The 26,387-nt window shown below is 48.7% G+C and overlaps 1 protein-coding gene across 5 annotated transcripts in view; it reads left to right on the top strand.

Moving 5' to 3' along the window:
• The window catches only part of LOC135912490 (protein qui-1-like), a 725,699-nt gene extending 699,750 nt beyond the window's left edge, over window positions 1–25,949 (top strand). For all 5 annotated transcript variants that reach the window (XM_070521613.1, XM_065444934.1, XM_070521612.1 and 2 more), the window contains 4 exons: window positions 1,641–1,834; window positions 9,203–9,365; window positions 18,693–19,128; window positions 24,458–25,949. In XM_070521613.1, coding sequence (XP_070377714.1) covers window positions 1,641–1,834; window positions 9,203–9,365; window positions 18,693–19,128; window positions 24,458–25,017 — 1,353 coding nt within the window. In that variant the 3' untranslated portion in view covers window positions 25,018–25,949. The remainder of the gene's footprint in view (window positions 1–1,640; window positions 1,835–9,202; window positions 9,366–18,692; window positions 19,129–24,457) is intronic.
• The last annotated feature ends 438 nt before the right edge of the window (window positions 25,950–26,387 follow it).

The following is a 26,387-nucleotide window of genomic DNA, read 5'->3' as shown; positions in this document are numbered from 1 at the left end:
TCATACTACGCACCAAACGGACCCCACGCGAACTTACATGTCTCACTTCGTTTAGAAGCTAAATATTCATTATTCGATCCGAAGGTCGTTGTCCTCGTATATTCGTGTTAGATTCGATTCGGCAATTTCGCTCTGCGGACACCTCTATATTTAAAAAATTATTTCAATTAGATAGTTAACTTGCCTCACTGCCTTTATGACAATAACGCTTGCTGGGGCAACTCTTTAAAAAAATGTAATTATGGGGTTTTACGTGCCAAAACCACTTTCAGATTATGAGGCACGCCGTAGTGGAGGACTCCGGAAATTTCGACCACCTGGGGTTCTTTAACGTGCACCTAAATCTAAGCACAAGGGTGTTTGCGCATTTCGCCCCCATCAAAATGCGGCCGCCGTGGTCGGGATTCGATCCCGCGACATCGTGCTCAGCCACCCAACACCATAGCCACTGAGCAACCACGGCGGGTGGGCAACTCTTTGCTTCCGTTTGTAAATAAGGGGAAGCAAATATTTCAAATCAAGGAAAAGCCAAAATCGCCAAAAATGTGGCACAAAAAAAAAAGATACAGGCACCGATAAATAGCCGAATTTTTTGAGAAAAGTGGAATACCGATAAATTCCTGCCAAATTGCAAAAACATAGACGCCAAGAAATCTAATCGCCAGGTGTACGAATTGTATACTCGCTCTTGGTTTCTGTGCTATTGGCTACGACTTGCTATTACTTTAAGCGAGCTTCTTTTAAGGCAGTAGTACGGAGAAGTTCCGTGGTGTCGCCAACGTCTTTTAAAAAATGTACAGCGCCAACCGCCCTTGCAGGCTTTGCGCGCCTGACCTTCCCGGGCTGTCGGAGACGGCAGTGCCCATTCTTCAAAGCTGCTTAGATTGTGTGGGCCTTCGACCACGAACCAAGAGCGCACCTCTGTGTGGACTGTAGAGTATACAGCCCGAATTAGGTCGTGCTCCAAGCTTTCAAAACAGCCTCAGTTGACTATAACTGCGCGAGGCGCCTATGCAGTCATGCAGAACGCTAGCGTGAAGGCCGACCTACCCTTGTGCATGTACCATGGACTGGTTCGCATTCTACAACAATGGTAAACAAGGCGGTACTCAATCCGAAGAAAATTGTGCAAGGACGCCGTGCTTTCTAGGGCGAAGAACTTACTTCGCTCAGTACTTTCTGACAACAGAAAGAAGTGTCCCCCCCCCCCCCCAAGAAAGCTCATTTGCAGCATCTTAAGAGCGATTTCGCAGCAATCAGCTTGCGATGCTTTAAAACAGCCATTTGCAACTGCCATTAAAAGGGTTAATTTATTTGCACGAATGTTAGAAAACTTCCCGCAAATTTTCAGTCCTGCATCCCATGCACACTTGGTACAGCCTACAGTTCTAAAAGTAATAATGAATGAAAGTTTTGCAGCTAACTTCGTCGACAGCTCTTTTAAGGTACTCGAACATTTGTAGTTGCCATACAGATACACTAAACAATAATCTGTGACGCCCGCGCACGTGCAGTTTCCTTTTCGTGCTTCCTTCTTTCTTGCATTCTTTCTTTCTATACTATATACTCCATCGGTCACAGAAGCAGCGCGCACTTGCGCGTGGTTCTACGTCCACTAAACTTGCGCGTGGCGTCTGCAGGAGCACCAGAGCAAGATCGTGAGCGTCTTCGTGACGTCGGACAGCCGGCGCGTGCTGTCAGTGGACGCGCAGGGGATGCACCGGCTCTGGACGGCCGACAGCGCCACGCAGCTCATCGCCTGCGCCAAGACGGCCAAGCAGGTGACTCTGCACGCCAACGTCGTCTTCACCGTCGGCGGGAAGAGCGACAACAGGTACGCTACTCGCGGCATTTTTTTTTTTTTTTTGTACGGAAGCGGTTCAGCTAAGCGTCTCACTGCCAACGGCCCTGCCTGGCTTAAACTGCGAGTTCACCTAAACGCATACCAAGTTCACGTGTACATGGTACATATATGGCGACCATTATATTTCCAGAGATGGACAAGAAAATGATATCGTGGCGCCACCTTCGTGAAAGCGCCAACACGGAAGTGCATGGCTCTCATAAGGCTTTCAGTGCAGACGCCTTACGTAACCGCAAAGAACTCCTGCGCCTGCGCAGTATGGATGCCTCCTCCATGCGCAACACGTCATCAGATCACACGTGTGCCGTCCGCTATGACTCGGCTGAAGCATCCTCGCCGTCCAGCGGCGTCCGAATAGTCTCAGTCGCGGTCTCCTACCGCACCCGCAAAGGCTGTTGGGAGCAAGTATTTGATAGTGACGTCAAGCATTCCCTCCTTCGCCCTCTGTCGTACGCAGCTGATGTTGAGTCTCGTTCAGCGGTTCTTTATGCATGAGAGTGTTTCCTCGTTGCGTCTATGCTGATGTATCGCGCTTTGTATGATGCATTACGTCAACGAGAGCTCAAAGCATCTCATGCTTAAAACGTAGGACGCCGAAAGCTCACATGTGGAGACAACAACAGTCTGTGTTCGCTGGCGCGCGGGAAGCGTTAGTTTGCGTATGGTGGTGGTGATAAATTTTATTTCTGCTATTTACAGGAGAGGTGTGAGCTGAGCCCTAAGGGCCCAGCCCTTACAATGTCTGGGGGAGGGGGGGGGGAATTTCTAGTCCGGGACCTCCGTGGCTTCTGCAGCGGCTTTGGCTCGGGCCACCAGGGCACGTTGGTGCTGGAGGGTTGAGCAGCCGAGCAGGACGGCCTCCCAGTCCTCTAGGGTAGGGGTGGGAGGGGGGGAGCAGGGTTGGAGGGGCATGCGCACACCATGTGGTATGTGTCCGGAAACACCTCCCCACAGTGCGGGCACTCGCCAGAAAATGCCGGGTTGAAGTGTTTCAGCACCGCCGGGCACAGTACTGTATTCGTGTAGAGACGGAGAAGCCAGCGCTCCTCCGTCTTTTTGAGGCCTTTGCAAGGGGGGAAGTATCGGCCGTGATTAAGCTGATACAGCTGTGTGATTTCTTTAAAAGTGATTGTCGGCTTGAATTCAGGGACCTCATTGACGGGTGATAGAGGTGATGCCCGGAAATGAAGCGCGCGGGCTGTAGCGTCGGCTACTTCGTTCCCCTCTATTCCCTGATGAGCTGGGGCCCAAATGATGGAGCGCCGGGGTCGAAATCCCTGGTTCTCACATTTCTTAAGGATTTGGAAGGCACGATATGGGATTTGGCCTTGTTCTATATTGCGGCAATCACCCCTCGAATCAGAAATGATGACTCGAGACGCTGGATCTGCGGCAGCAAGCGCGATAGCCACCTCCTCCGCGTGAGTAATATTGGGGGCCCGGAAGGTGAGGCCATTAACGGGTGTGTTTTGATGGACGACTGCCGCCGTAAACCAACCCCCGTGGTGAGGGCCGGCAGCGTCCGTATAGAATACTCCTGGGCGATCTCCATATGTTCTGGTGATCCTTGTAGCGCGCGCTTGGCGGCGGCCCTCGTGAGTATCTCGTGTCACGTTGTTAGGGAGAGGGTTTACCTGCAAGGTGAGACGCCAAGCGTCTGGAAGGGAGACTCTGGGTTCCGTGTAGGTTATATATCGGATGTGCAAGCGGGACAAGAGGCGGCTTCCCGCTGGTGTTTTGCTCAACCGCAAGAATTGATTGTTAAGATGAGCCTCGCGTAGTTCCCCAAAACTATTAGTGACCCCGAGTTCGAGGAGACGTTTGTTGGACGTAGTAATGGGGAGATCGAGGGCTCTCTTATAGATTTTGCGTAAAATCACCTCAAGAGCATTTTCATCTCATTTGCGTAGGTGGAGGTAGGGCGCCGAGTAGAGTATTCGGCTGGTTACGAATACATTCGCTAGCCGCAAAGCGTCTTTGCATCGCAAGCCCCCCTGTTTATTGGATACCCTACGGATCATACGACCCACTTGGTTCCTTACCTTACGGAGCTTTTGAAAAGTGGTATCAATTTTGCGGGTCCTATGTATGCAGAGGCCCAAAACTCGAATCTCGTCGCGTTCCGGAATGGGGCCTGTACATAGGTACAGGTTGAGTTTAGTGGTGCACTTCGGCTTGGGTCGTAAGTGTACAAATTCTGATTTGGTCGGGGAGCATTCCAGGCCGCATCGACGGGCACATTCGTCCACAATAGCCGCCGCATGCTGCAGGTTGGCCTCGATTGCTCCAACCGATCCGTGAGTAGCCCACAATGTGCTGTCATCGGCGTACAGAGCATGCTGCACGCCTGAAACCTCACCCAGTAGAGCAGGGAGCTTCATCATGGCCAGATTGAAAAGGAGTGGTGAGAGTACCGCTCCCTGCGCGGTACCTCACGTACCGAGCTGGTACGGGCCATGTTCCGTGTCTTGTATCCGGATAAAGGTTTGGCGGTCTGTGAGGAATTGTTTAATGTAGTTGAAAGTGTTGAATCCACAGTCTACCTGGGATAAGTGGGTTAGGATGATTTCGTGCGTAACGTTATCGAAGGCACCCTTTAGGTCTAGCGTAAGGACTACCTTACCGTCACTAGGGTGTTCGACTGGCTAGAGAATCTTCGTATGAAGTTGTAGTAAGACATCCTGCGCGGACCGGTGTGAGCGGGAGCCGTACATGGTGTCTGCAAAGATGTGTTGGGTTTCTAGATGGGTGGACACTCTATCCCGTACCATAGACTACATCAGCTTTCCCACAAGAGGTGAGGGAGATGGGCCGGGGATTGTCTGTGTTTATGGCTTTTGCTAGTTTGGGGATGAAGGTGACCAACGCCGTTTTCGAGTCAATTGGAAGAGGGGTGTCACCTTGCCAGATTACATTAAAGTAAGTGAGGAGCTGCTCATTGGCTGGGTCGGGGAGGTTGGCTAGAAGCTTTACCGTTACCTTATTCCTGCCCGGAGCTGTTCCTCGTTTCATTTTGGCAAGTGCCGCTTTGAGGTCATGAAGCTAGAACGGTCGATTCAGCTCAGCGTTCTCAGAGCCTGCATATGAGTACGCGTGACCTCGGGCATCCTGGTGTGTGGAAAGATATTTGTCTCTGAGGGAGATAGCCAGTGCGTCTGTGTCTCCGTTAAAGTTGTGGATCCCTCGCTGGAAGTGTTTATCGGTTTCCGTCCAGGTTTGCTTAGGATCAATTAGGCCGCGGCAAAGATAAAGACGTGTTTCCCGAGGCCAGCTTCATTAATTAAAATTATCAAAAGGCCCTGATCCTTGACCTTTTGACATGCATATGTGTTCTCTAACATAGAACTCCCAAAATTTGATTTTGCAGCAGACGCGCTCAATTTCTTTATCCTGCTGTAGTCTGCATTTTGATTCCAGCGTGCTTTCGATTTGTGCTTAACTATTTTTACTTTTTTTCTACACCGGAAGAAGATGTACCCAAAAATAGGCACATAGCCAAAATGAAAATTCTGACGCCAACTCGGACAAAAAGTAGCCCAATCTGGCAACCCTGTTTACCAACATCAGTTATCCTTTCGATTACCATTTGGTTCGTTTGAGTTACCGGTTGATTATCGATTTTCGTTTTAGGGCATTCGTTTGATTAGAAAAGTTATGTAATCCTATCAAACGCAGTGAACAAAAAATGGCACCAATGGCACCAAGGAACATAGTTCTCCGTAGTTCTTAATTGGATGAAAAAACAACCGGCCGCAGGTGGGATAAGCACATTACGCGTGCGATGCTCTTCCCGGTTGAGCTACCACGGCGTCGTTCTCCCATCTATTTTCTGAGGTATTTATGTTTATCTACTAGAACTAACCTTGAGGGTGCTAGCCAGCGCCATCACTCGCGGCCTTGGTGGCGGATATGGAACATCCTTTCTGCCGCAGGCATCACGCCAAGTGAACTTCTTGGGTGAAGGGAACTGGTCAATGAACCCACACATGCTACTTAAAGGCATCAAAGTTGCCGGATTCGAGTAATGAACGAGGAGGAAACCGGGCCCCTCGGTTTCCTCCCTCGCGTTCATATGAAGGTGGTTATATATATATATATATATATATATATATATATATATATATATATATATATATATATATATATATATATATATATATATATATATATATATATATATATATATATATATATATATATATATATATATATATACATATATATATATATAATTTACTCATGTTCCTTGTACAATGTACGCTCAATATTTCCACATGTTATGCTGTAGATCGAGAGAGGCAGTATTGTAAATAAAATGATCTATATAAAGGAGAGCTGTAAACTGGACACGTGACCGAGCCTCTGGCTTGCAGCTCTCCTAATCCTGTTTCTATAGAACGAAGGCCGCATGGCCCTTGCAGAAAAATGCGTCGATTTTTTTTTTCATCCTCTTTTAGCACCGGCTTATCGCCTATTATTTTGGAACGTGGCGTATTTCTATCTTGAGAACGTCGTTATTGATATGGCTGCCTGGGTCTGGAGGGCCGGGCGAATTGCCTCTTTTTACAACGGACACGCCGCCTTCGTACTTTGGAAACACGGTTTAGAGCGCTGCAAACCAGACACAGCGCAGGCACGCAGTGGGATCATTTTATTTTGTATACACTTCGCAGGCTTTCTTCGGAGCCCCGGAAAAAAAATGCACACAAAAATATAACGTGTCGCAAACAACCGACTTGGGGTTTTCCGAACACGCTATACGACTTTCCCAATTGATCTTACACCCTAAAAAGCATGTTTAAAAATATCCGAGCACACCTAAGCGCTTCTTAAGAGTTGTGAATGCAAAAACATTAATGTCCGATTGAATGTCACTGAGCGGTATTTCAGCTCATTTTGCCACCCGGCAAAATGAGCTGAAATAAGCAGACGCGTTTGACTGGCACGCCCAATGTCGAGTTTAGGAGGGGCTCCGCGAGAAAGAGAGAGAGAGAGAGAGATCTTTTATTAATCCTGGAGAGGTTTGCCCACGGAAGCGCGCATGCCATACCAGCTGGACACGTGATTAAATGAAATGACACGCGCATTGCACGTCACAGTTGCACAGCATACGCAAAACTCTACGGTGAGCTTTGCAAGGCCGCCACCGGGGTCGCAGGGGTCGCGCCTCGACGGTGCACGAGATCAGACAAAAGGGAATAAACCGTCAGCGTCTGGGGAGTGCACTGCTCGTCGCCACTCCGACCGCAGTGTGCACCTCGCGGTGTGGTGTGCTGCGCACAACGCTCACGCCAGCAGCGCAAAGCAGCACGGTGCCCCGACTCCGCTGCAGGAGCCGATGAAGCGGAGAGTGACGCGGCGTACGCTTGGTCGTTTTTTTTTTTTTTGCAGCCAGTGGCACTGCGCGTCTCTGGAGACCAGGGTGCACCAGTGCCGTCCGTGCCGTGACAGCGTGGCGGCGGTAACAGCGCGAACGCGCCTCGAGTGTCCATATCAACGCTATCGCTATAATAACTCAGCCAGATTTGCTTTAAATTGATCATTTGATTTTTAGCTTCAGTTCGAACTAATTACGGCAAACAGACAGCCCTGAGCGTCCAGCAATTCTCTGAAAAACCAGAAACCAGAACCAGAAAAACCAGAAAAACTCTGAGCTTCCAGAAATTGCACTTCTATCACTTCTATCAAGGCAACGAATGCAAAGGTGTTTGTCTGCAGAGATATCAATCCACGCAAAGGAACGTCGAGGGGCCAAAATTAATTTACTAAGGCATCCCTCAACGTGATGCGGGACTTTAAAGCTCGCCAAATGTCGCTCAGTTTTGTTCATACGAAAGGTTCACGCATACATGATGCGCGTCGCTTTTTGTTCTACGCACTATAGAAACATGGTTACTTCGACACAAAGAACCTGAAGCACGGCGTTTTTCCTGCTTGCTCGGACCTCTAACAATGGCTCGAGCAAGCAAGCAAACGCCGCGGTGCAATGGCCAAGTGCGTGCGATGGCCTCTGCGTCAATGGTGGCGATTCAAGCGTGATGCTTAGTTATAGTTTCTCTGCGGCAGAGCAGTAAAGAACGTTAAACAGGGGTCACTCCGTCACTTCTTTCGTTCGTTCGCTGCGGCGTCGTGTCGTGAGTCACGCGTCGTTTATTCATTATTACAGCACTGATGCCACATGCAACATTTTGCAGCAACTGAACCTGAGTCGTCATGCCATCGCCATCGGCGTCGTTGCCGACCTTGTGTCGTTGTCGTGTGGCCGACGTTGCGCACACTTCGGGGAGTTCGCACGGGATTGCAGGAGGGAGAGGCTTGGAGGGGTTGGGAAGAGCAAGTGATGCCCCAGCTAATAAAGTTACAGCCGCAGTAATGGCTGAAGAGGGCGGATATATATATATATATATATATATATATATATATATATATATATATATATATATATATATATATATATATATATATATATATATATATATATATATATTTACAGCAATGTCAAGATTTTCTTGACAAATGTCTCCGGAGTCGCTAGAACTTATCAAAATCGTGCCGTCGGGGTTATTTCGTGCGACATTCGACCTGGCCACAGCGGCTGCTCTGAAAGGTAGGCGTGGTCGCACTATCGACCCGGCATATTAGTTAAAATAAACGATGTCTGTGCTAACGTGAGTACGCGTTATTCTTTTTTGTTGATGTTGTTGTTCGTCTTGTTGTTGATGTCGATGTTGTGAGAAAATGATGATACTCAAAAGAAATAAACGTTTACACTTTAGCAAGCTTTGTGTGTATTCCACTGCAAACTGGACAAATATTTGCAGAGCTGGGAGAGTGCGTCTGATGACGAAATTTATTTCGAAATAAAAAGTGTCAGGCAAAATATAAGGCAGATAATCGCTTGTATTAAAGCCCATGTTTATGAACACAATTATGAATTAAAAAATTAAACACTAACAAAACTGAAAAAAGTGCGTTAGGGCAGCCTCATTACAGCTACCGGTCCTCATGCATAAAAGATACAAAAGTAAAACAACTTTATTACCCTAACTTCGCCGCGGGTTATCCGGAATACGAATTCGTTCAGCTTCTCCGGTGGCTTAGCAAGCAACACTCCACCTTCTTCTTTATTTATAACGTTGTGTGAAAGTTTGTCATTTGCTGATAAGTATTGCGAAGTGTTTAGCCAACTGCCACTGACATATAAGACGTGCGGCGAAAATGTAATTGTTAATTAACCTAGGTTTGCAATGAAATGGAAGTGTTGCTGCGGCATGATATTTGCTTGTGACAGCATGTCGCGTGCCGTTCATGTTTTCGGTCCTCGATTTGTTTGCGCAGCCTAAAATACTGGCCTGTGTTTGAGACAGACAGCGAAAAGACTGTAAGCCACAGTGAAGCCATACTGTGCTACACCGTCACCTACGACTGCCAAACCATTGTCACCGGATCGCAAGACATGTCGCTCAAGGTGTGGGAAGTCGCCACGGCAAAGCTAACTCAGGTAAGTGCAAAACACTTTTTCTGCGAATAACCTTTCTTCTTCACTTTCACGCACCAAAAATACCGCCACCTTCTGACGTACTTTACTGTCAAGTTTAGACTACACTACCGTACTACAAACTTGGACGCGTTTTTGGCTGATGGATTCGCGCTGTGAAATATCCGTGCGCGGACACAAACATGTCCACGCTGTTGCACGCGTCCGTTCAAGGTCACAATAAAGGGACACTAAACAGGAAAAAAAAAGAGTTCTTGAGACTGATGGTTTTGCATTAGTACCGCAGCATGAATACTCCAGTGTGACGTCACGAATTTCAATGTATTCTCGCATGTTATAGGGCTGTTATCGCACAGAAAAAGTTATCAAAACTTGCTATGTTCGTCGGCTGCTTTAGAAACGGTTAAACGGCCCCATTCAGACGCTTCCAAAGTTAAAGGAGTAATGGGGGGCTGGTGCAGGAAGCTTAAAGCGGCGTCGTCAGTTTTTGCGTCTTCTCTAACTTACCAAGCCTTAGCTCATAACGCCAGTTACGTTTTTGGCATTTCAGAAGTGTAACTCACCAATCCGTCTTAAGTTACTATTCCTCGTGAGTGCCTTGAAAGCATGTCTTCCTGTTTTCTCATCTCTTTCCTGGCGAGCACGAAGTCATGGGTTAGTTAAATCCCCGCCGCGGCAGCCGCATTCACATGGGAACAGCAAGCAATAAACACCCGCGTACTGACATAGCAGTGCGGGTTAAAAATAGCCGGGCGTTCTTTGTATGTGACTCACAGCATGGTGCCCTCCACTGTAGCGCTTATCATAACCTAATACAGCTGCTGATTTGTTGAATAGAAACCCTTCAATTAGCACAACACGTCATTTTGTGCTCGATGAAGAAACTTTGATGATTGGCGGAGTTTATTGTCCCGAAAGCGACACAGACACTATATGAGAGACGCTGTGTATAGCGGAAGGATCCGGTCCTTTAGCGAGTGTTCTTGCATACCGTCCCCATAGGTGACATATAAAACGGCATCAATGATGTGCTTCCGATTCTTGAATAGCTTCCGGTGCGTGCGCTCGTCAAAAACATAGCCTTGGAGATCTGTTTCTGTTACCCGGAGAAGAGCCGTCGCTGGGGCCGAGATTAGGGTGCCACCTTTTGGAATGCCGATGCCGTGCTCGGCAATCGAACCCATGAGTTCGTGCTCAGCGGCGGAGCCGGTATACCCCGGCACCACGGTGGGTGCAAGAAAACTGAGAGACCTCTCTATATAGGTGCCAGAATAGGGGGTTCGAGCAAGTAAGAACGCGAGCACAAAGAAAGAAACACACAGGACAACGCTGCAACGCTCCAGCGTTGTCCTGTGCGTTTATTTCTTTGTGCTCGCATCCTTATACTTGCTGGAACCCCCTATTCCGTCGCCATCCACCAACTGGCCCCGCTAACTACACTACTCTGTATAGGGCTCACGCCTACCTTTAGGTGTGATATTGAAATATTCGCGAAATGCAGAAATGCTTGACCATTGCCTGAACTACCTTCATTGCAATTTATTTTCATTAATTAAATAATAAAGCCAAATTTTGGTGATTGTCGCCTAACGTTGATTTAAGCGCGCTACAATGTTCTAATGAAAAAAAAATCTCAAGAAGGTAAAAATATTATAGACTTATGATGCCGCTTTACAGGCGCGAGACTGCACGATAAACGTATATAACTACAGCTGTTGACTACACTTTTACAGTACTTAAAGAAGTGAGCTTTCGCTATTGTACTTGGCTTTGAAACAAACGGCTAAAGCTCAAGTGAAGCTGAACGTTTAATTTATTGTGCTCAATTTTGTACTCTCTATCTGATTTTGTACTCTCTATCAGGCAAAGTTTAGCCGAAATGCGATATCTGCATGGTTTTGCTGCGGAGTACGGCACAGTTGTGGACTCGTTGTTGCAATTTATTGAAGTATTGCGAATTCGATTAATTGTTTATTAAAACTTGAAGATGTTAAGGTCGACATCCCCCAACCACGAGTCACCCCACTAGAACATTACTTCCTTTTTTCCCCCATTTTGTTAATGCAACTGATACTTGTTGCGATGATGGAGCAAGCGCCTAACGATAGCTATATACAGGTTGCGCCAATAACTACTGTCACAAGGTTAATGCCTAATATATTGGTTGGGGAAATTTTAAAAAAATCTCAGAAAAACCCTTTGTATGCATTTACCCGCTCTATTAGGAATGCAACACGAAACATTTTATCTGCTTCTGGCCTTGATCATGCGCTTTGAACGTTCTGGGTACGCTTCAACCGCGACCACCAAGGTATACCCCAAGATAATTTTTTTTCTCCATTCTTCGTCTGCAGCGACGCTTTCAAGTCCACTATGCTAGAGCGCTGTAAGTAGCGGGCCTCTTTTTCAACATAGCCCGCACGCAGAAGTCCATCGAGTTTAGGTCATGCTAGTTCGCCGGCCACTCTTCAGCTGGAGTGAAGTCGGGTGTGAGAGCGCGACACCACTGCTGTGGTGTCGATTTGCTCTTCGAGTGCTTTGCTGCGGGGCCGTTTTGACTGCAAAGTTCGAGTCTACTCGCCTAACTACGACAGGGATGAGGGCAGTGAATTAGGCTCTAGAATATTCTTAAAGTGCGTGCGAGGGTCGATCTTGAGGCGCCTTTTGTCACAAAAACGAGAGGAATGCGGCCATTGGTGATTACCCCAGCTCAAACCATGACAGACACCGCATGAGAGTTTCAAAAGACTGTCCAACTGGCTGCATAAGCAAGCTCCGACGTCGTAGCAAGCACACGAGAATTCCGAGTGTTGTGACGGGCCTCTACACCCTGAAGCCTTTCTCATCTGTGAAGACATTTGCCAAGCCTTCCCCGTTCGCGACCTGCGCCAGCAGCAGCCAGCATTTTTTTAATCTTCCCTTTATCTGCAACGGCGTCCCTCCATGTCTTCTCTGGAACATGTAGGGGGAATACCTTGAAATCACTTCGCATTGGCATTGTTGTCGCCAATGCATTCAGCTCCAACGCCAGCCTTCTGATGCTTCTCCGTGGCTGGCACTGGATTATCTTTCTCGCAACTTTATAATTCTCAAGTTTTACGTGACAAAACCGCGATTAGATCATTACGCATGCCATAGTGGGGGACTCCGGATTAATTTTGACCACCAGGGGATCTCTAACGTGCCCCCAATGCACGAGACACAGGCTTTTTTCATGTCGGCCCCACGGAAATGCGGCCGCCGAGGCCGGGATTCGATCCCGTTACCTCATGTTTAGCAGCGCAACACCATAGCCGCTAGGCCACCGCGACGGGTTCTGACATCTTTATTAATGTGAGAAGTGGCCACAGAAGGCAGGATGGCCACTGCGGTTTACCTCCTAAGAGCACTGCGTTTGAGAGCCCAGTGGAAAATCTTGCGGTGAAATTTTAGAATTTTGGCGACCTCTGAAGGAGAGTGTCCGGCCTCGCTCAATGACGAGATTGCGGGCCGCTGGGACCCACGGCGTGCCAGTTTCCGAAAAAAAATAAACAAACCAGCGCGAAATGCAGAATAAAGATGGAAGATATGTTCACGAAACGATGAGTAGAAATGTTAAAATATCAGAGGCATAATTATCGATTAAAAAGTGTGAGACTAATTATGGCGCGCACTTTACCTGTCTCTACCATTTATGTGAACACGTAGGTCGATAGGCTGTGCTGGCGATACGGCTTTCCCTTGCCTCCGAAATGATGCAGCGGTGTTCTTTTTTTTTTGTCTATTGCCCTTTTATGTTTTTCTCGCTTCGTAATTGAACCATGCAGTCTGCCGAGACGCCGCCTACATTGTCACCATAATCGCCCTATCTAGAGACGTGGATGATAAGAATCGAATAAAATTCGAGCTAGAAAAGATCAGTTACGTTATACTACTGTAACGTTCTATTTTTAGACTATTCTATTGATTCCATACATTTTTTGTTGTTGTTGTTGTTGTTGTCATTAGTCATAGGTTTCCTCGGCACTGCGCCCTCGTAATTGCCAAGATCGGCCACTCTGAGTGATGGACAATAACAAATGAATAGCACTGAAAAAAAAATTTGCAAACTGCAGCCCACTCTTTCTGTTTCGTCGCCGCACACGAAAGCAAACATTGGCAAGTATCTTCGTAATGAAAAACGGGCGATTTGCAAGAGTGCTTCATCATCAACAAATATCACAAATGAATAATTATAAATAAATTTGAGGAGGTGTGTCGCGGTTGCTAGTTTCCAACCCCGAGCAATTATGGTGAGGAGCGTATCGGTCCCCACCCTTGTGCGATCCAGCGCACTCGCAGGCACGAGAACAAAAGCTTCTGCAGCTTCGACCAGGGATGTTTCGGCCGTCTCCGCCTTTTTTTTTTTTTCAAGCCCGGGCTTTTGAAACACACTATTCCACTTGCAGCATCTCGAGAGCACTTGCACGTGATCGTCACTTGGCTGGTTGCGCTTAACGAGCGACCTGAGCCGAGGGCCAATGCTCCGCGGTGCTGCCTTCGTCCTCCGATATCTCTCCTCACCGGCAGAGTGCGCTGCGCTTGCCTCATGATGATGCGGGGTCGGCTTTTTACTTGCTTTCCAGGCGAACTGAGCGCACCGATCTCGTTTCGACCGTTCGGAAGGCCTCTTCTATCGCATTGTTTGTTGAAACCAGCTCTCTTGCCTTCCTCCCGTTCCTCCTTTCGACCGTGTTATTCTTCATGCCTCATCAAACTTTTAAAGGACGCACCCTGCACGAAAGAGAAAGTGCAATGATTGCAGAAACGGCACGGATGCCTGTCGTCGTCTGGGAAAAGAAACCTGGTGTGGGTTGTCGAGGAAAACGCACTAAAAAATAAGAACAGGCTGAGGCGTGGGAAGGTAGAACAGGCGCACGAGTATAAGGGCAGATTGGAGGATGGAAAACAACGCAAACGTCATCAATATTGTAGTACCTGGTCTTCCGCAAGAAGTACGGTATTGAAAGGCGAGCAGGCAGGCGCTGATGCCGCACAAAACAGCGCAAGCGCTGTCATTAGCAAAGGGTTGGCTCGCGCGGCGTCGCTGCAACCGGTGAAAAAGAAATAAGATTTACAAAGTTGTTGACGGAAGCTCGTAGAATAGGCTAAAAGTTTAAAAACCCAAGGAGGGCAACCGCATATGCGTATCGTGAGCAAAAAAAAAAAGAAACACTTGCACGCACACCGAAGCAAAAGGAAACACCAAAGGAAAGGCACGGAAGTTCAAAAGGGCCCTTCACCGGGATCTGCTTGGAAACATTCTTTATACGCTAAAAAACATAAAGCGACCACCCACTGAGCGTTCTATATCGCAAGAATGTTTAAAGAGGGTTCCTTATAGTAGCCGGCATAGAAGCAAATGAAATCTTGAATTGCGAGGAACTAGGGAGGTGAGCTACCCTCCGCAAAGCGGAGGCTCTCGCCGTTGCATCGACCACCGAGCTTCCTGGGAAACTCTGACTGTGCGGTCGTTTAACTACCATGGGAATGATGCCTAGAGCATGGACTTGTTTGATCATCGGGTTTGTGGCTTCAGACATTCTTCTGGCTTTATTTGCTATACCTGACCTGCCGTTATTGGCCCGATTCTATATCTCTAAATGCAGAAGGCAATATGACTCGCCACCCATGCGTAATCACTGCAAATGGTTGCATTTATAAGGCGCTATTTGGCTGAAGATGGTCATTTCGCAAAGTCACGGAGCCGTTTGAAGCCAGAAGGATGAAGTTTAGTCAAATCCGTGTACTAACCATCATTCCCATGCTTGCTGAATCATCCCGTAGAGACCAGCCCCAGATTTCCCTACAGTAGTCGGTGTAGGAAACGCCCAATGGACTCAGCACCCGCAAGCGACATTCCCCTCCTGGCTTCTCGCATCGGTGCCGAGTGCCACGTAACGTTTACGTCACTACCCCCGCCTCCATTTTCTCTTCCTTCTATTGCTGCGGTGTGTGTTTCCGGCAGCTTTTCTCTTTTCTTCTTTCTCTCTTTTCGTGCTCCGTTTCATTCGAGTCACTGAGTTCGCGTTGCTGCTGGCTCTTTGTGCATTGTCGACATCATGCGTGTGACACAAAAGTACCATGTCTGTGACGTCACATCAGCTGTTGAAGAGCGTGGCTCCTCCGAGAAAGGGCGTGCGGACGTTTTTCTGCGTTATCAGCTGTTTTCGTGGATTACGTCGGTTCAATACTGTACACACAGGATCCTCACCAATGTGTCCACACATTGCGCTTTTCTGTTTTCAATGCACAAACCTGGAGTGGGACTCCTCAACTAAGATGCGCCTCGTCGGTGTACCTTATAGTACAATGCGTAAAGGAGAAAGACGTATGCGTAGCGTTACAGAAGCCACGAATGGCAACGCGCAGAGACAGCGTGAACTCCGCGTAACGTCGGCTCTTGGGGATAGATCTTGGCAGTTGTCGCTCGCACTTTTGGTGGCATCAGAGCAACCAAATGGACTTGGACCGACAGACGGATAACGATGCGCGGCTTGTTCGTAAGTAGTTCGTAAATAGCAGGACATTCCATCCCAACGATATTCTTCATTATATTGCTTAGTGCTGCGCTCTCCGCGCATGCGTCTATGGTCCCTCTTTCCTTCTTTCTCTCTTTTCTCTTCTATATATATTTCCGAGCTGGAAATAAAGCGTCGTCTTTTTGCTCTGCGAATCGGCCTGGATTTCATCGCGTAGCTGCCGGCCTTTGGCCGGTAGAACGTAACACTTAGGGATGGTCACAGAGTGCTTTACACCTGAAAGGCCCAATACATAGACATTGCTAAATGATCAAAAACTGGCCAGCATAATTTAGAATAATGTCATTGTGCTCCATGGAAAAATGTTGACAGCCTTAGGGCTTGTCTTGTTGCTTCAGGCGATATACTTACGCATCTGGATGAGCGTGCGTGACCTCTTACAACGCATCGCAGCATTGAATTCTTTCATACTCCGTGAATATACTGCACTCAGGAAGCCGGTAAAAGTTACTCCCACAAGAGAGTGAAACATGTAAAATAACGGCAAAAGTGATGTTATAAGCAAAACTACTAAAAAATTGGGGCAAATAAATGTTATCTCAGTAAGATTGTCATACCTTTTCTGTTTATTCGAAACAAAAATTTTAGAGCGCGTGGTTTAGCAAGCACCTAAATAAAACGAAGCAGAAAAAGTTGGTTATAGGTTTTAATATAATTTCAGTGGACATTCTTTAAAATTAAAACTGAAATGAAATACGCAAATAAGGCTAAATTAAAGCTCAATTCTTTCTATGGAACAAATTAATTTAAAACCTAATTAAAGCGCCACATGTATTTTTGTATTGAGATACGTCTCTTCTGCTTGGAACCCGCCGCGGTGGCTTAGCAGGGCTGTGGTGTTCCGTTGCCAAGGACGATGTCACGGGATCAAATCACGGTTGCGGTGGTCGCATTTCGATAGAGGTGGAATTCAAAAAAACGTCCGTGTCCCTTGCATTAGGGCACGTTAAAGATCCTCTGGTGGTGAAAATTATTCCGCAGTCCCCCACTACGGCATGCCTCATAATCAAATCGTGTTTTTGGCACGTAAAACCCCAGCATCCATCCATCCGTCTTTTGCCTGGCGCTGCGTGAGCTCGTTGTGACTTTCTTTCACCTATTGTGGCTGATTCGTTACGTTCCTTTAGCGTATACTGCAGTTTTCATAGATCTGCATGCCTATTCTGCTTTGCTTAGCTTTCTTTTCGATTTTATAGCAATTGACTGAAGTTACTATCTGCGCAGTGCGTAGAAAGTCAGTGGTGCCATCGACACCCGTTTAATATAAACCGACTGAGGTCTAGCAGAGTTCTTCGAACTAGCGTATCATGCGGTCCGTTAAAACACAGCGCAATTCACCTTCCCGTAGTTGTTTGCTACGCTTCTTACAGCCATGGTCAGGCGCGTCAGCAGTGTTGACAAATGCGGTAGGGAAACGGGAGAGAGAGAGAGAGTCAACTTTTATTGATGACAGCGATTACGAGGGCGTACACTGCCTCCCTCCGCCTATAGCAGACGGCCGAGATCCTCTGCGTCTCAGCGGCCGCTTCAGCTAGCTAAACGGCCAGACCGTTTAGCTAGCTTAGGACTGAGCTAGTTTAGGACTGAGCTGAGCAGCAGGGTCTCCCACTGGTGCCGGTTTTGAATTTTGCGGACCTCGAAAGGAGCCGCCTTCGAGCATGCACATAGAACATGTGGCATACCCGCCCTACCCATACATAACTGACATTGACCATTGTATTGCCCTGGATAGAATCTGCTGCAAGCCACGGGGTTACGATATACATGTTTGTTTGCAGGAGGCGCCAGGCTACCTCCTGTTTCTTGGTTAGCTCTGGATGAGGTGGTGGGTGCCGGGCCCTTCCCGGCGCGCCGATAGTAATCGGCTATTTCTTTGTAGCTTTGTCTTTGTCTCCTCTTTGTAGCTTCTTTGTAGCTTTGTCTTTGTCTCCTCTCGTTCCCGGCTGGGCTGGCTCTACTTGCCGCCTCGTTGGCGGGAAGAGAGGAATGCGCGGGCACCCAAATAATTTGGATCATCCCGCGATGATCTTCGCTGTTATTATTTAAAATTTTGAGCGCCTCTGGCGAGATGCGTCTTTTTTCGAAATGTTGAACTGCGACGTTTGAGTCGCTTATGATAATTCTAACTTTCGTGGAGGCCACCGCTAATGCTGTTGCTGATTCCTCCGCAACTTCGGGTCCGTTTCACGGTTTCGCTCGCGAGGGGTTCTCTGTGTCCGCGTCTACCGCTACGAAGAGCACCCCTTTGCGTTCTCTATATTGCGCGGCGTCTACGTAGGCCACGCACTCTACGTTATAGTATTTGCACTCAATGTGGCGCGCCCTTATTGCCTATCTCGCACTGACCCGAAAAAACAAAAGTATGCGAGGTGGAAAAAAAAACCACGTTCCCTGACGACTGCCCACTACGGCAGTAATATGCTCCTCTGTATTCTCGAATGTCCTCCTCAGCCTTGATTCCTGGGACAGATAGGTCGGGGCGGTGGTTGAAGGCACCCCGTCCCGCACCACATAACTGGAAGAAGAAAGAAAATAGTTTGGAAAAGGCAAAGACGTTAAAAGAGTTTGTGGGCAAATGTAGAGAAGGGTGTTTCGGTAACTAAATATGATGATGAAGAAAGCTTTCAGAGAAGAAATAGTGCAGTTGGAAAGAAGATGTAGGCGATAACAGGCATCGTGTCTCTTCCGCTGTTTCGCTTAGTGAGTCCAGCTGTCGTTGAATCGCGCGGTCCACACGCCGCGGATGTTGTTCACGTCACTCGCGGTGCAGGTGCTGGTGGGTCACGAGGGCCCGGTGACGTGCGTGGCGGTGGCGCCGTTCCGCTGCTCGCTGGCCGTGTCCGGCTCCCAGGACTGCAACCTGATCGTGTGGGACGTGACGACGGGCAGCGACCGGTTCGTGCTGCGCGGCCACACCGAGGCCATCCGGGCAGCCAAGCTGACGCTGGACGGCTCGGTGGCCGTGTCCAGCTCGGACGACAACACGCTGCAGCTGTGGAACACGCAGAACGGCCACCGCGTGGCCAGCTTCGACCTGCACGCCACCGTGCTCGCCGTGACCACCTCGCTGAACACGGGCCACCTGGTCGTGCAGCTGGCCAGCTCGACGCTGGTGCCGATGCTGCGGCTGCTCAACAACCCGGGCAAGGGGCTCATGCTCGACCTGCCGCCCGGCACGCCCGTCGGCGACGAGCCCAAGACGCTCGGTGAGCGAGCGCGGCGCCGCCTGCCGCAGAGCGCGCGCCGTGCGCGCCGCACCCGGCTCGAGTGCGTGGCCCGCGCGAAGAGCCACTGAGTGGGCACGCGGCTTCCCGGCGGAGCGGCACGGCGGGCAGACTGCTCGCGTGGTGCCTTCGCAGCCGGGTTCATGCCTCAAGTTAGGGATGGCCAGACGCTAAACTATCCCTCCGGCTCCAGGCTCCCTATAGGACGTAGAATAAGCGCGAGTATTAGGCAAGAGAGCAGACGCTGTTCCTAACTTCAACTATGTGCGAGCTGGGTTTTCAGCAGATTCTCTAAAAACGGCCCTAAAGATTCTCATCCCCTCGAATATCCCTACGCGTTTTATCTCGGGAACTTTTGGCTCAACGCGAAGCAAAATTACAATAGATTAAAATCGCCATCGTGGCATATAGGGCGCGGATGCCCCGTTGAATGTCACCCAGCGGGACCTGCGCAGGTTAGGTTAAAATGTGCGTGAAGATAATGCGCGGGCGGCTTGTCCGTCGGCTGCAAATGGTTAAGGCTTAATATCTCCCTGTAGCTGATGCTCAGTAGCGCGAGTAGCGCAAGGCAATAGTGGACGTTCGCAATGGGTAATTTTAAGACCTGTTTATCCTGGGCTGTACATATACCATCGGCAGATGCACAGTAAATTGTGCAATCAACTTTAATGCATAAATAATGGAGCTTCATTGCTGCACGACTCGCAATTGCGCCAAAAAAAAAAAAATTCCAAGCACAGGCTACTGCAAACTTCCGAGTCGAGTAGACGGTGTAATGTGACTGGCGCTGAGTAAGCTTACACTACATTCGTTGAAGCAGCCAACAACAGAAACAACGATGAGGACAGGGTGCGTCCGAGTACACAACGAGATATTTTATGATGTCGGTGCCTGCGCAGGACAAACGTAATTTGTTCCTCTTCCTTACAAAGCTCGTCGGTGACCACAATCTCTTTCACTCCTTTGATCGCAGCCCCACTTCCCGCATTTGTCAGTGCATTCTGTGGTACTCTTTAGTGAGAGGGAGTGCGCCCAGTGCTTACAGGTAGAGAGCTAAGCCCCAAGAACATGCATCTGACCTCAACTCCACGCTTAGAGATTCGAGCCCCACGTCAAAACCAAGCGGATGTTCGCCCGTTATCAGATTATTAGAACCACAAGCGTAGACGCTTTTTTTTTTCCGCGAATATTTACTTTCACAATAAGTTACCATAGTTAGAGGAGCTTATTTCGAGCACATTTAGGTACTCTTCGCAAATGCAATGTATTAAACTAGAGCTCTGTTTATCCGTATAGGTAATAACAGACGTATCTTGTTTCACGTACGCAGAAGCTTTGCGTACGGAAACGTGAGAGTTTTACGTGTACTACGCGCCGCATTCGTACGTAACATTCTGTGGGTGGAGGCCTCGCGAACGTATAGATCTTTGCTTCCGCATGTCTACTGGCGCCCTCTGCCAGCAGACATGAACGCTACTGCAACCAAGTTTGTTCAAGGCGAGCTGGAATCAGGGCCAACGCGCAATGATCACACCTTGCACACTGCGCGTCCGTGGTAGCTTGTGCTGTGTTCTCTGCCTGGTAACTGGCAGAGCCCGTCACGCGCGTGGGGCGCTCAACACAAGCGCAGATTTCACGTGCGTACGTGAGAAGGGACGGCGCTATCTTCATTTGGCGCATGCGCATTTGGAACCTGCAAGGTCTTCACGTACGTAGCGCTTCTACGTACATGAAACTAAAGGTATCTAATAGTGTGCCCACGTGCATGAAACCTCTCACAGGTGTCGCACTAAAATTTTGGTCATTGATTTGCCTGCCTTGCACGCACCAATTATTCAGCTAGCTAACTCTTAGTGTCAGTGTTTACCACACTAAATACACTGCGTTAACCGTGGCGCAAGACGAACACGCACACGTTGTCGCATACGCTGGCCGTTGGCCTAACTGAGCAGCTTAACCTTTCATATCATTCACCGAAACAGCGCACGCGCCTTAATTTATCAGTGCCTCTATTCGAAGTAGTTTTCGTTAGCACTCCCAGCACGTAAGTGAAAAAAGCGTATTGCCGATGTGGACGGCATTTTCTGTGTACAGAGTCACTACTTGTAATACCAACGTTTATCGCGGTCACACTGTACCATATATAAATACATCCAGGCGTCAACAATGTCGACTTCTTTTTTTTCGTTAGAGCATGTCAATATTAACATTCATTTCTAAGCTCCATTATATTGAAATTAAATAGGATAAAACGACGGTCTAATCATGGTAGCGTTTAAAGGTTGTTACATACGAGGTTCCAATGGGAACATCGGGAAGATTTTGATAAATGCAGCGCAAGAATGACGATCCCGGAAAAAAACGACAGTGCAACAAATTCTGGCACTGGTGCTTTCTTTCTTTTTCTACAGAAGTTTATAGAGCAGAAATTCTTAGAACCAGCAGCCACACTTTAAACCGATTTATACCCTTAAGGGTGTTTAAGGGTGCGAATTGGTCTATAACTCACAACGTTACACTTGCAAGGGTGTAAGGGTGTGAGTTATAGCAGAAAACAAGCTTACGGGTGCAAATCTGTTTAGAGTGCAGTGGTCATGAACACCACACAGGTGCTGAAACGCCGCTTTTCGTGGCTAACCAAACAACACAGTGAAACGAGCAAGCGAATTTCGGGCGAAAAAAAGTAAATTTATTTTTCCCATCCACGCGTTGCGCATGCGGCCGTGCGCGCTTTGGCTGCCGAATCTGTCGTTCAAACGCCTGCACACTTTGAACAATAAGAGCACATGAAAATTGTCAGATTTTTAAGTTGAAGGAGAACCATTTGCGGTAAGAAATACTGCGTGAGGTGGAATTTATTGTTGGCTGCGTATAAGTTATGGAATGGGTTTGCATTTCCTTCAAACGACGGGTCTGCCAAGTGCTCAAAATTTAGAATTAAATTCTGTAGTTTAACGTCCCGAAAGTGCACATAAGGAACAGTGGCTAGCTAAGGACCAATATTGACAACTGGCACGGTGTTCTTTAAGGCGCCCCTAAAGCACCGGCACACGAGCCTCTTCGCATGCCGCCCCCATCGCAATGCAACCGACGCGGCCGGGAATCGAACCCTCAACCTCGTGCTCCGCAGCAGAACGCCGAGCCACCCTGGCGGGGGCACAGAATTTCTTTCGGAGTGGCAGTTTTCAGAGAATAATAACAAAATCTGACGGAAATGTAGACGTAGCCATGGTAGATGTGACCGGCCACTGGCGGTGGCCGAGTGGGTTTTGCGATCGCACATGTCGCTTTTTTTTTTTTTTTACCCGTGCACGAGTTCGCCATGTTCAATTTCCAGTACAGGTCTGTTAATTCTCGTAGCATCGACGAATAAAATCACACATTGTGTCACTGCTTACGCGATCAGAATGAGAGAAATGGTAGGGGTGTCGACAATGCGCCGCGTGGTGGCGGAGCGAGGTATTGAACCTAAATATGTCCAATTTTATCGCAGCACTAAAGAATTCCTCGCTGTTGCTGTTATGCTGGATATGAAACTTGTCCTATTCCAGTGCTTCTGCGGTATTGCAACAGACGCTGACACGTCGTGGTGCGCGGAATAAACTGTTACAAAAAATAAATGCCGCAATGTCTGGCCCTCCATTCCTGGGTTTCTTGTAAAGCACGCCAGAAGCCCGAAGGCGAAGTTGTGTAGAAGCCCGCCTTTGATATGCAGATGTGCATGCACACTTTATGCCAAATTATAGCTGCCTAGCTAATCTTGATGACCGCTCTTTGTTGAGGCAAAGAACACTTATAGGACACCCTGGCTTGTGAGTATTGCTATAACGAATAGCGAGCGCCTCGTGGCACAACGTCCCACGGCAGACATTTTGCATGCAGGTCTAGTTTTTGTCGTCGCTGTGTGTCTCTTTTCCGTTCTCGTCCTTTAAGCGATGCGCACAGTGTGTGTCGATAGGCTCTCTGTTGAGAACCACAGGCACCATATACATCATTAGGGTTAAGAACGTTGAAAAGCAAAGACACAAACTGCACATTTAAAAGCATGTTTCATGTGTAGAACTGTGTGGCGTCACTACACCTGTTGGAAAGCAACTCTGCACTCGGACACAGCACTGTGAAACGAGCCAGCAAACAAAACACAGTTAAATCACCTGGAACGTCGTCGCACGAAGGACAGGTGTAAAATTTTTAAAAAAGAGTGAAATATTAAACCAATCGATGTTCCGATGACTTCCCCAACGCAATACTTAGAACGTTGAAATATAATTATACAGCTGATTCTTCTTTCTTGGTGGTACAAGCGGGAAGATAGTGACAGGCCACCATGCACAAGCATCTTTAGAAAGAATTTACCTTTTACGTTATTTTTTTTTTATCGTACAACATCCTGCCTCTTGTTAAGCGAGATTTTAATCACGTTTTTCTCGTCATTTGACGTGATTATCATCTTTAAATGAGGTTCTGTTTTCTAGAGTATCACTAGCTCTCTAGGCCTCCTTTTTTGTAAAAGCTTTTCCTGGCACTGGAAAGCCAAACCCTAGAAATCGGATAGCATATATGCTCGCCGCATAGTGTGCACTTCGCCCTGTGTCACAATTTCCCCCATGTTTGTGTCGCGAGCGCCGACTCAGCAGTGTTATCACCAAAGGGAGTATTCCGCCACGACTTATACGATCGCTTTGACGTTCCCGAATGCGCGGATGTCTCTGTCCAGTCGCATCCTCTCGTGCATTCCTCCGTTCTTCTCTTTTTACTTCGCTCTGTCATATTTATGTTTCTTATTTGGCACACTCACAGCAAATGTTCCAGCTCGGGTCAAAATGTTTAATCTAAGCGGGGGATTATCGAATAAGTGGTGTTGAGCAAATGCCTCTGCTTGATAACTTATTACATTCGATGAAGAATTTGCTTGGAATTTCTTGCAAGCTTGCAATTGTAGCTGTCATTGAGTTCTTTTTCTGGTGTCATACAAGCAGAAACGATGTTATAATGTTACTAAAATTAAAATGTACGCCGCAATTCAGTTCAGACGCAGTAAGTCTCTCAAGTCTACAGTGCGCGAGACTTGTGTACGGATTAGTCGTGAGGATGAGGCTTCCTGGTGTGACAGACTCGCTCAGTCGACGCTCCGGCTATTACGCGCAGAGTGGCTGCAATTTTGCAGCCTAGACATTTTTTCTGGCCGCAACCTTGCGCTGCTTTTCCCCTTTTTGCGGGGGGGCCGCTTCGTGGCAGTTGGCCTGTTCCTTTCCCGTACGCCCTCCTTTTTGCGGCGGCCGTGTAGCAAACGAGCGTGGCGTGGTCGCAGGAGGGCACCCCCTGCGCGGCGTGGTCCCCAAGCGGGTCCTGCTGCGGGGCAACCTGAAGCGGGAGCAGTCGTTCGACTCCTTCTACTGGGACCTGCGCGCCCAGTCGCCCAAGCACGAAACGGCCGCGGGCGCCGACGACTTCCGCGCCAGCAGACCGCTGTCGCCGTTCGGCTCCCGCGAGCACCTGCAGCTGACGGGCGCGGGAGGTGGCTCGGCCGTCTGGAACGGCGGCCTGGGTCGGGGACCCCGCGCCACCGGCGCGCACGCCGGCGCAGGCGACATGGGCCTGCAGCCCAAGCCCAAGCTGCCCAAGCACAAGATCCTCAAGAAGCAGCAGAGCATGTTCGCCTGCTTTCCCGAGTTCACGCAGCAGACGCCGCCCACGCTGCTGTCGCCCGTGGCGCCCAAGGAGCTGGTCGAGAAGAAGGAACTCTCCAAGACGGGACGCACCGCCGGCGTCCTTCTGCCGCGCACCAACAGCGTCGAGGAGACGCCCGAGCCGGCTGCCCCGGGCCCCGAGAACACGGTCACGGGATCGGCCGTCTGCGCCCTCATGTGAGCAGCGCAGCCCCGTCAAGCCGCGCGCGCCCACTTCCTCCTCGACTAGTAGCAACACGCAGCAGCCGAGCTTCGCCAAGTGGCTGTCGCCCTCCTGTTCGCCCCTCCACGACGGACACCCTTATGACAAAGGGAAAACAATGTGTGTGCTACGGCAGGCGGCAGCTATACTGCACCTCCGGCCTGGAGGAAAGTGACTACGGGTTCACCATCGCAGCTCTGTGCTATCCGCACTGCGGCCCATGTCACATTTCTATATGCCGTGCCGGGCAGCACAGTGGTTCGCCGCCTCACGCCAGCTGCCGCGCCTGAAATTGAGCTGTCTGTCCAGCCAGCGTGAAGCATAAGCAATATAGCACGTCACGTGGAAGACGTGCAGTTGGAACGCCAAAGCGTTGCCGACACGCAGCTGGGAACTTGGGCAGGTCGCTCGCTCGCATTTTTGTTAGGAGTCGTCACTGCCAAGAGCTGTCGAGAATGGCAAATGTCGAGAGCAGAATCTTGGTGCGTAACTGGCCCCTCACTGCGATACAGTCTGCTGTAAACGTATTTTTTTAATGGAATGAAACTGCGACACAAATGCAATTCGAGCCAAGCACACGTGTTGAATGAAAACAGGTCGGGCTGAGGACACAGTGACGAACGCGACGTCTCAAACAGTGACACCAGTAGAGTTCAGAGCAATCTCGTTTAATGTATTTTGCTTTTTCGAGTGTACCTTCCTGAGCTGTAGTTTACACAGCCCATAACAGACCAAAGTCCTCCTCGCCGGTGCCCGTTTCACACCCACAAGAAAAAAGAAAGGAAGAAAGTACGTCCGCGTGCGTGTGAGTATATAAACCGTTTTACGGCAGACGTGGCTGTAGAGCCCACCTGTAAAGCACTCCTTTAGTAATCGTAAGCAGTCAAAAATAAATTTGCTGGCTTCCTCGTGCTGATCTTTTCTTTTTTCAATATATCTGTTCAATGCGATGATCGAGCTTTAGAAAATAGTCAGTCATGACGTGAATAACCCGGTGTGAAATGATCCAGTGGCGGCTTACCAGAGTCTCCAACACTCGACAGTGAATCCCGCCTGACACGTTGTTGGAGTGTGATAATTGTATTTCAGTGTGAGCACCTGACCTTGCACAGCAAACGCTCCAGCTCGAGCACATGTTCACTATGCACACTTTGTTCACCACTGCACGTTGTACGTTCCTTCTACAGCCTAAGCACAAATTGTTGTCAAGACCTGCATGTTAGAAAAAAAAGCGACACACGCTTTTACTGAACATTCACCCATGCCGTGAGCTTCGACAGCCGATTAATATATCATAGATAAGTGAAAGTAAAACCTTTGTACTTGAATGGCCTTCCACGTTCCTGTAA

This window comes from Dermacentor albipictus, chromosome 1 (assembly GCF_038994185.2).
Source record: "Dermacentor albipictus isolate Rhodes 1998 colony chromosome 1, USDA_Dalb.pri_finalv2, whole genome shotgun sequence".
NCBI lineage: Eukaryota > Metazoa > Arthropoda > Arachnida > Ixodida > Ixodidae > Dermacentor > Dermacentor albipictus.
Note: the sequence above shows the minus strand (reverse complement) of the source record. Positions and strands in the feature narration are given on the sequence as shown.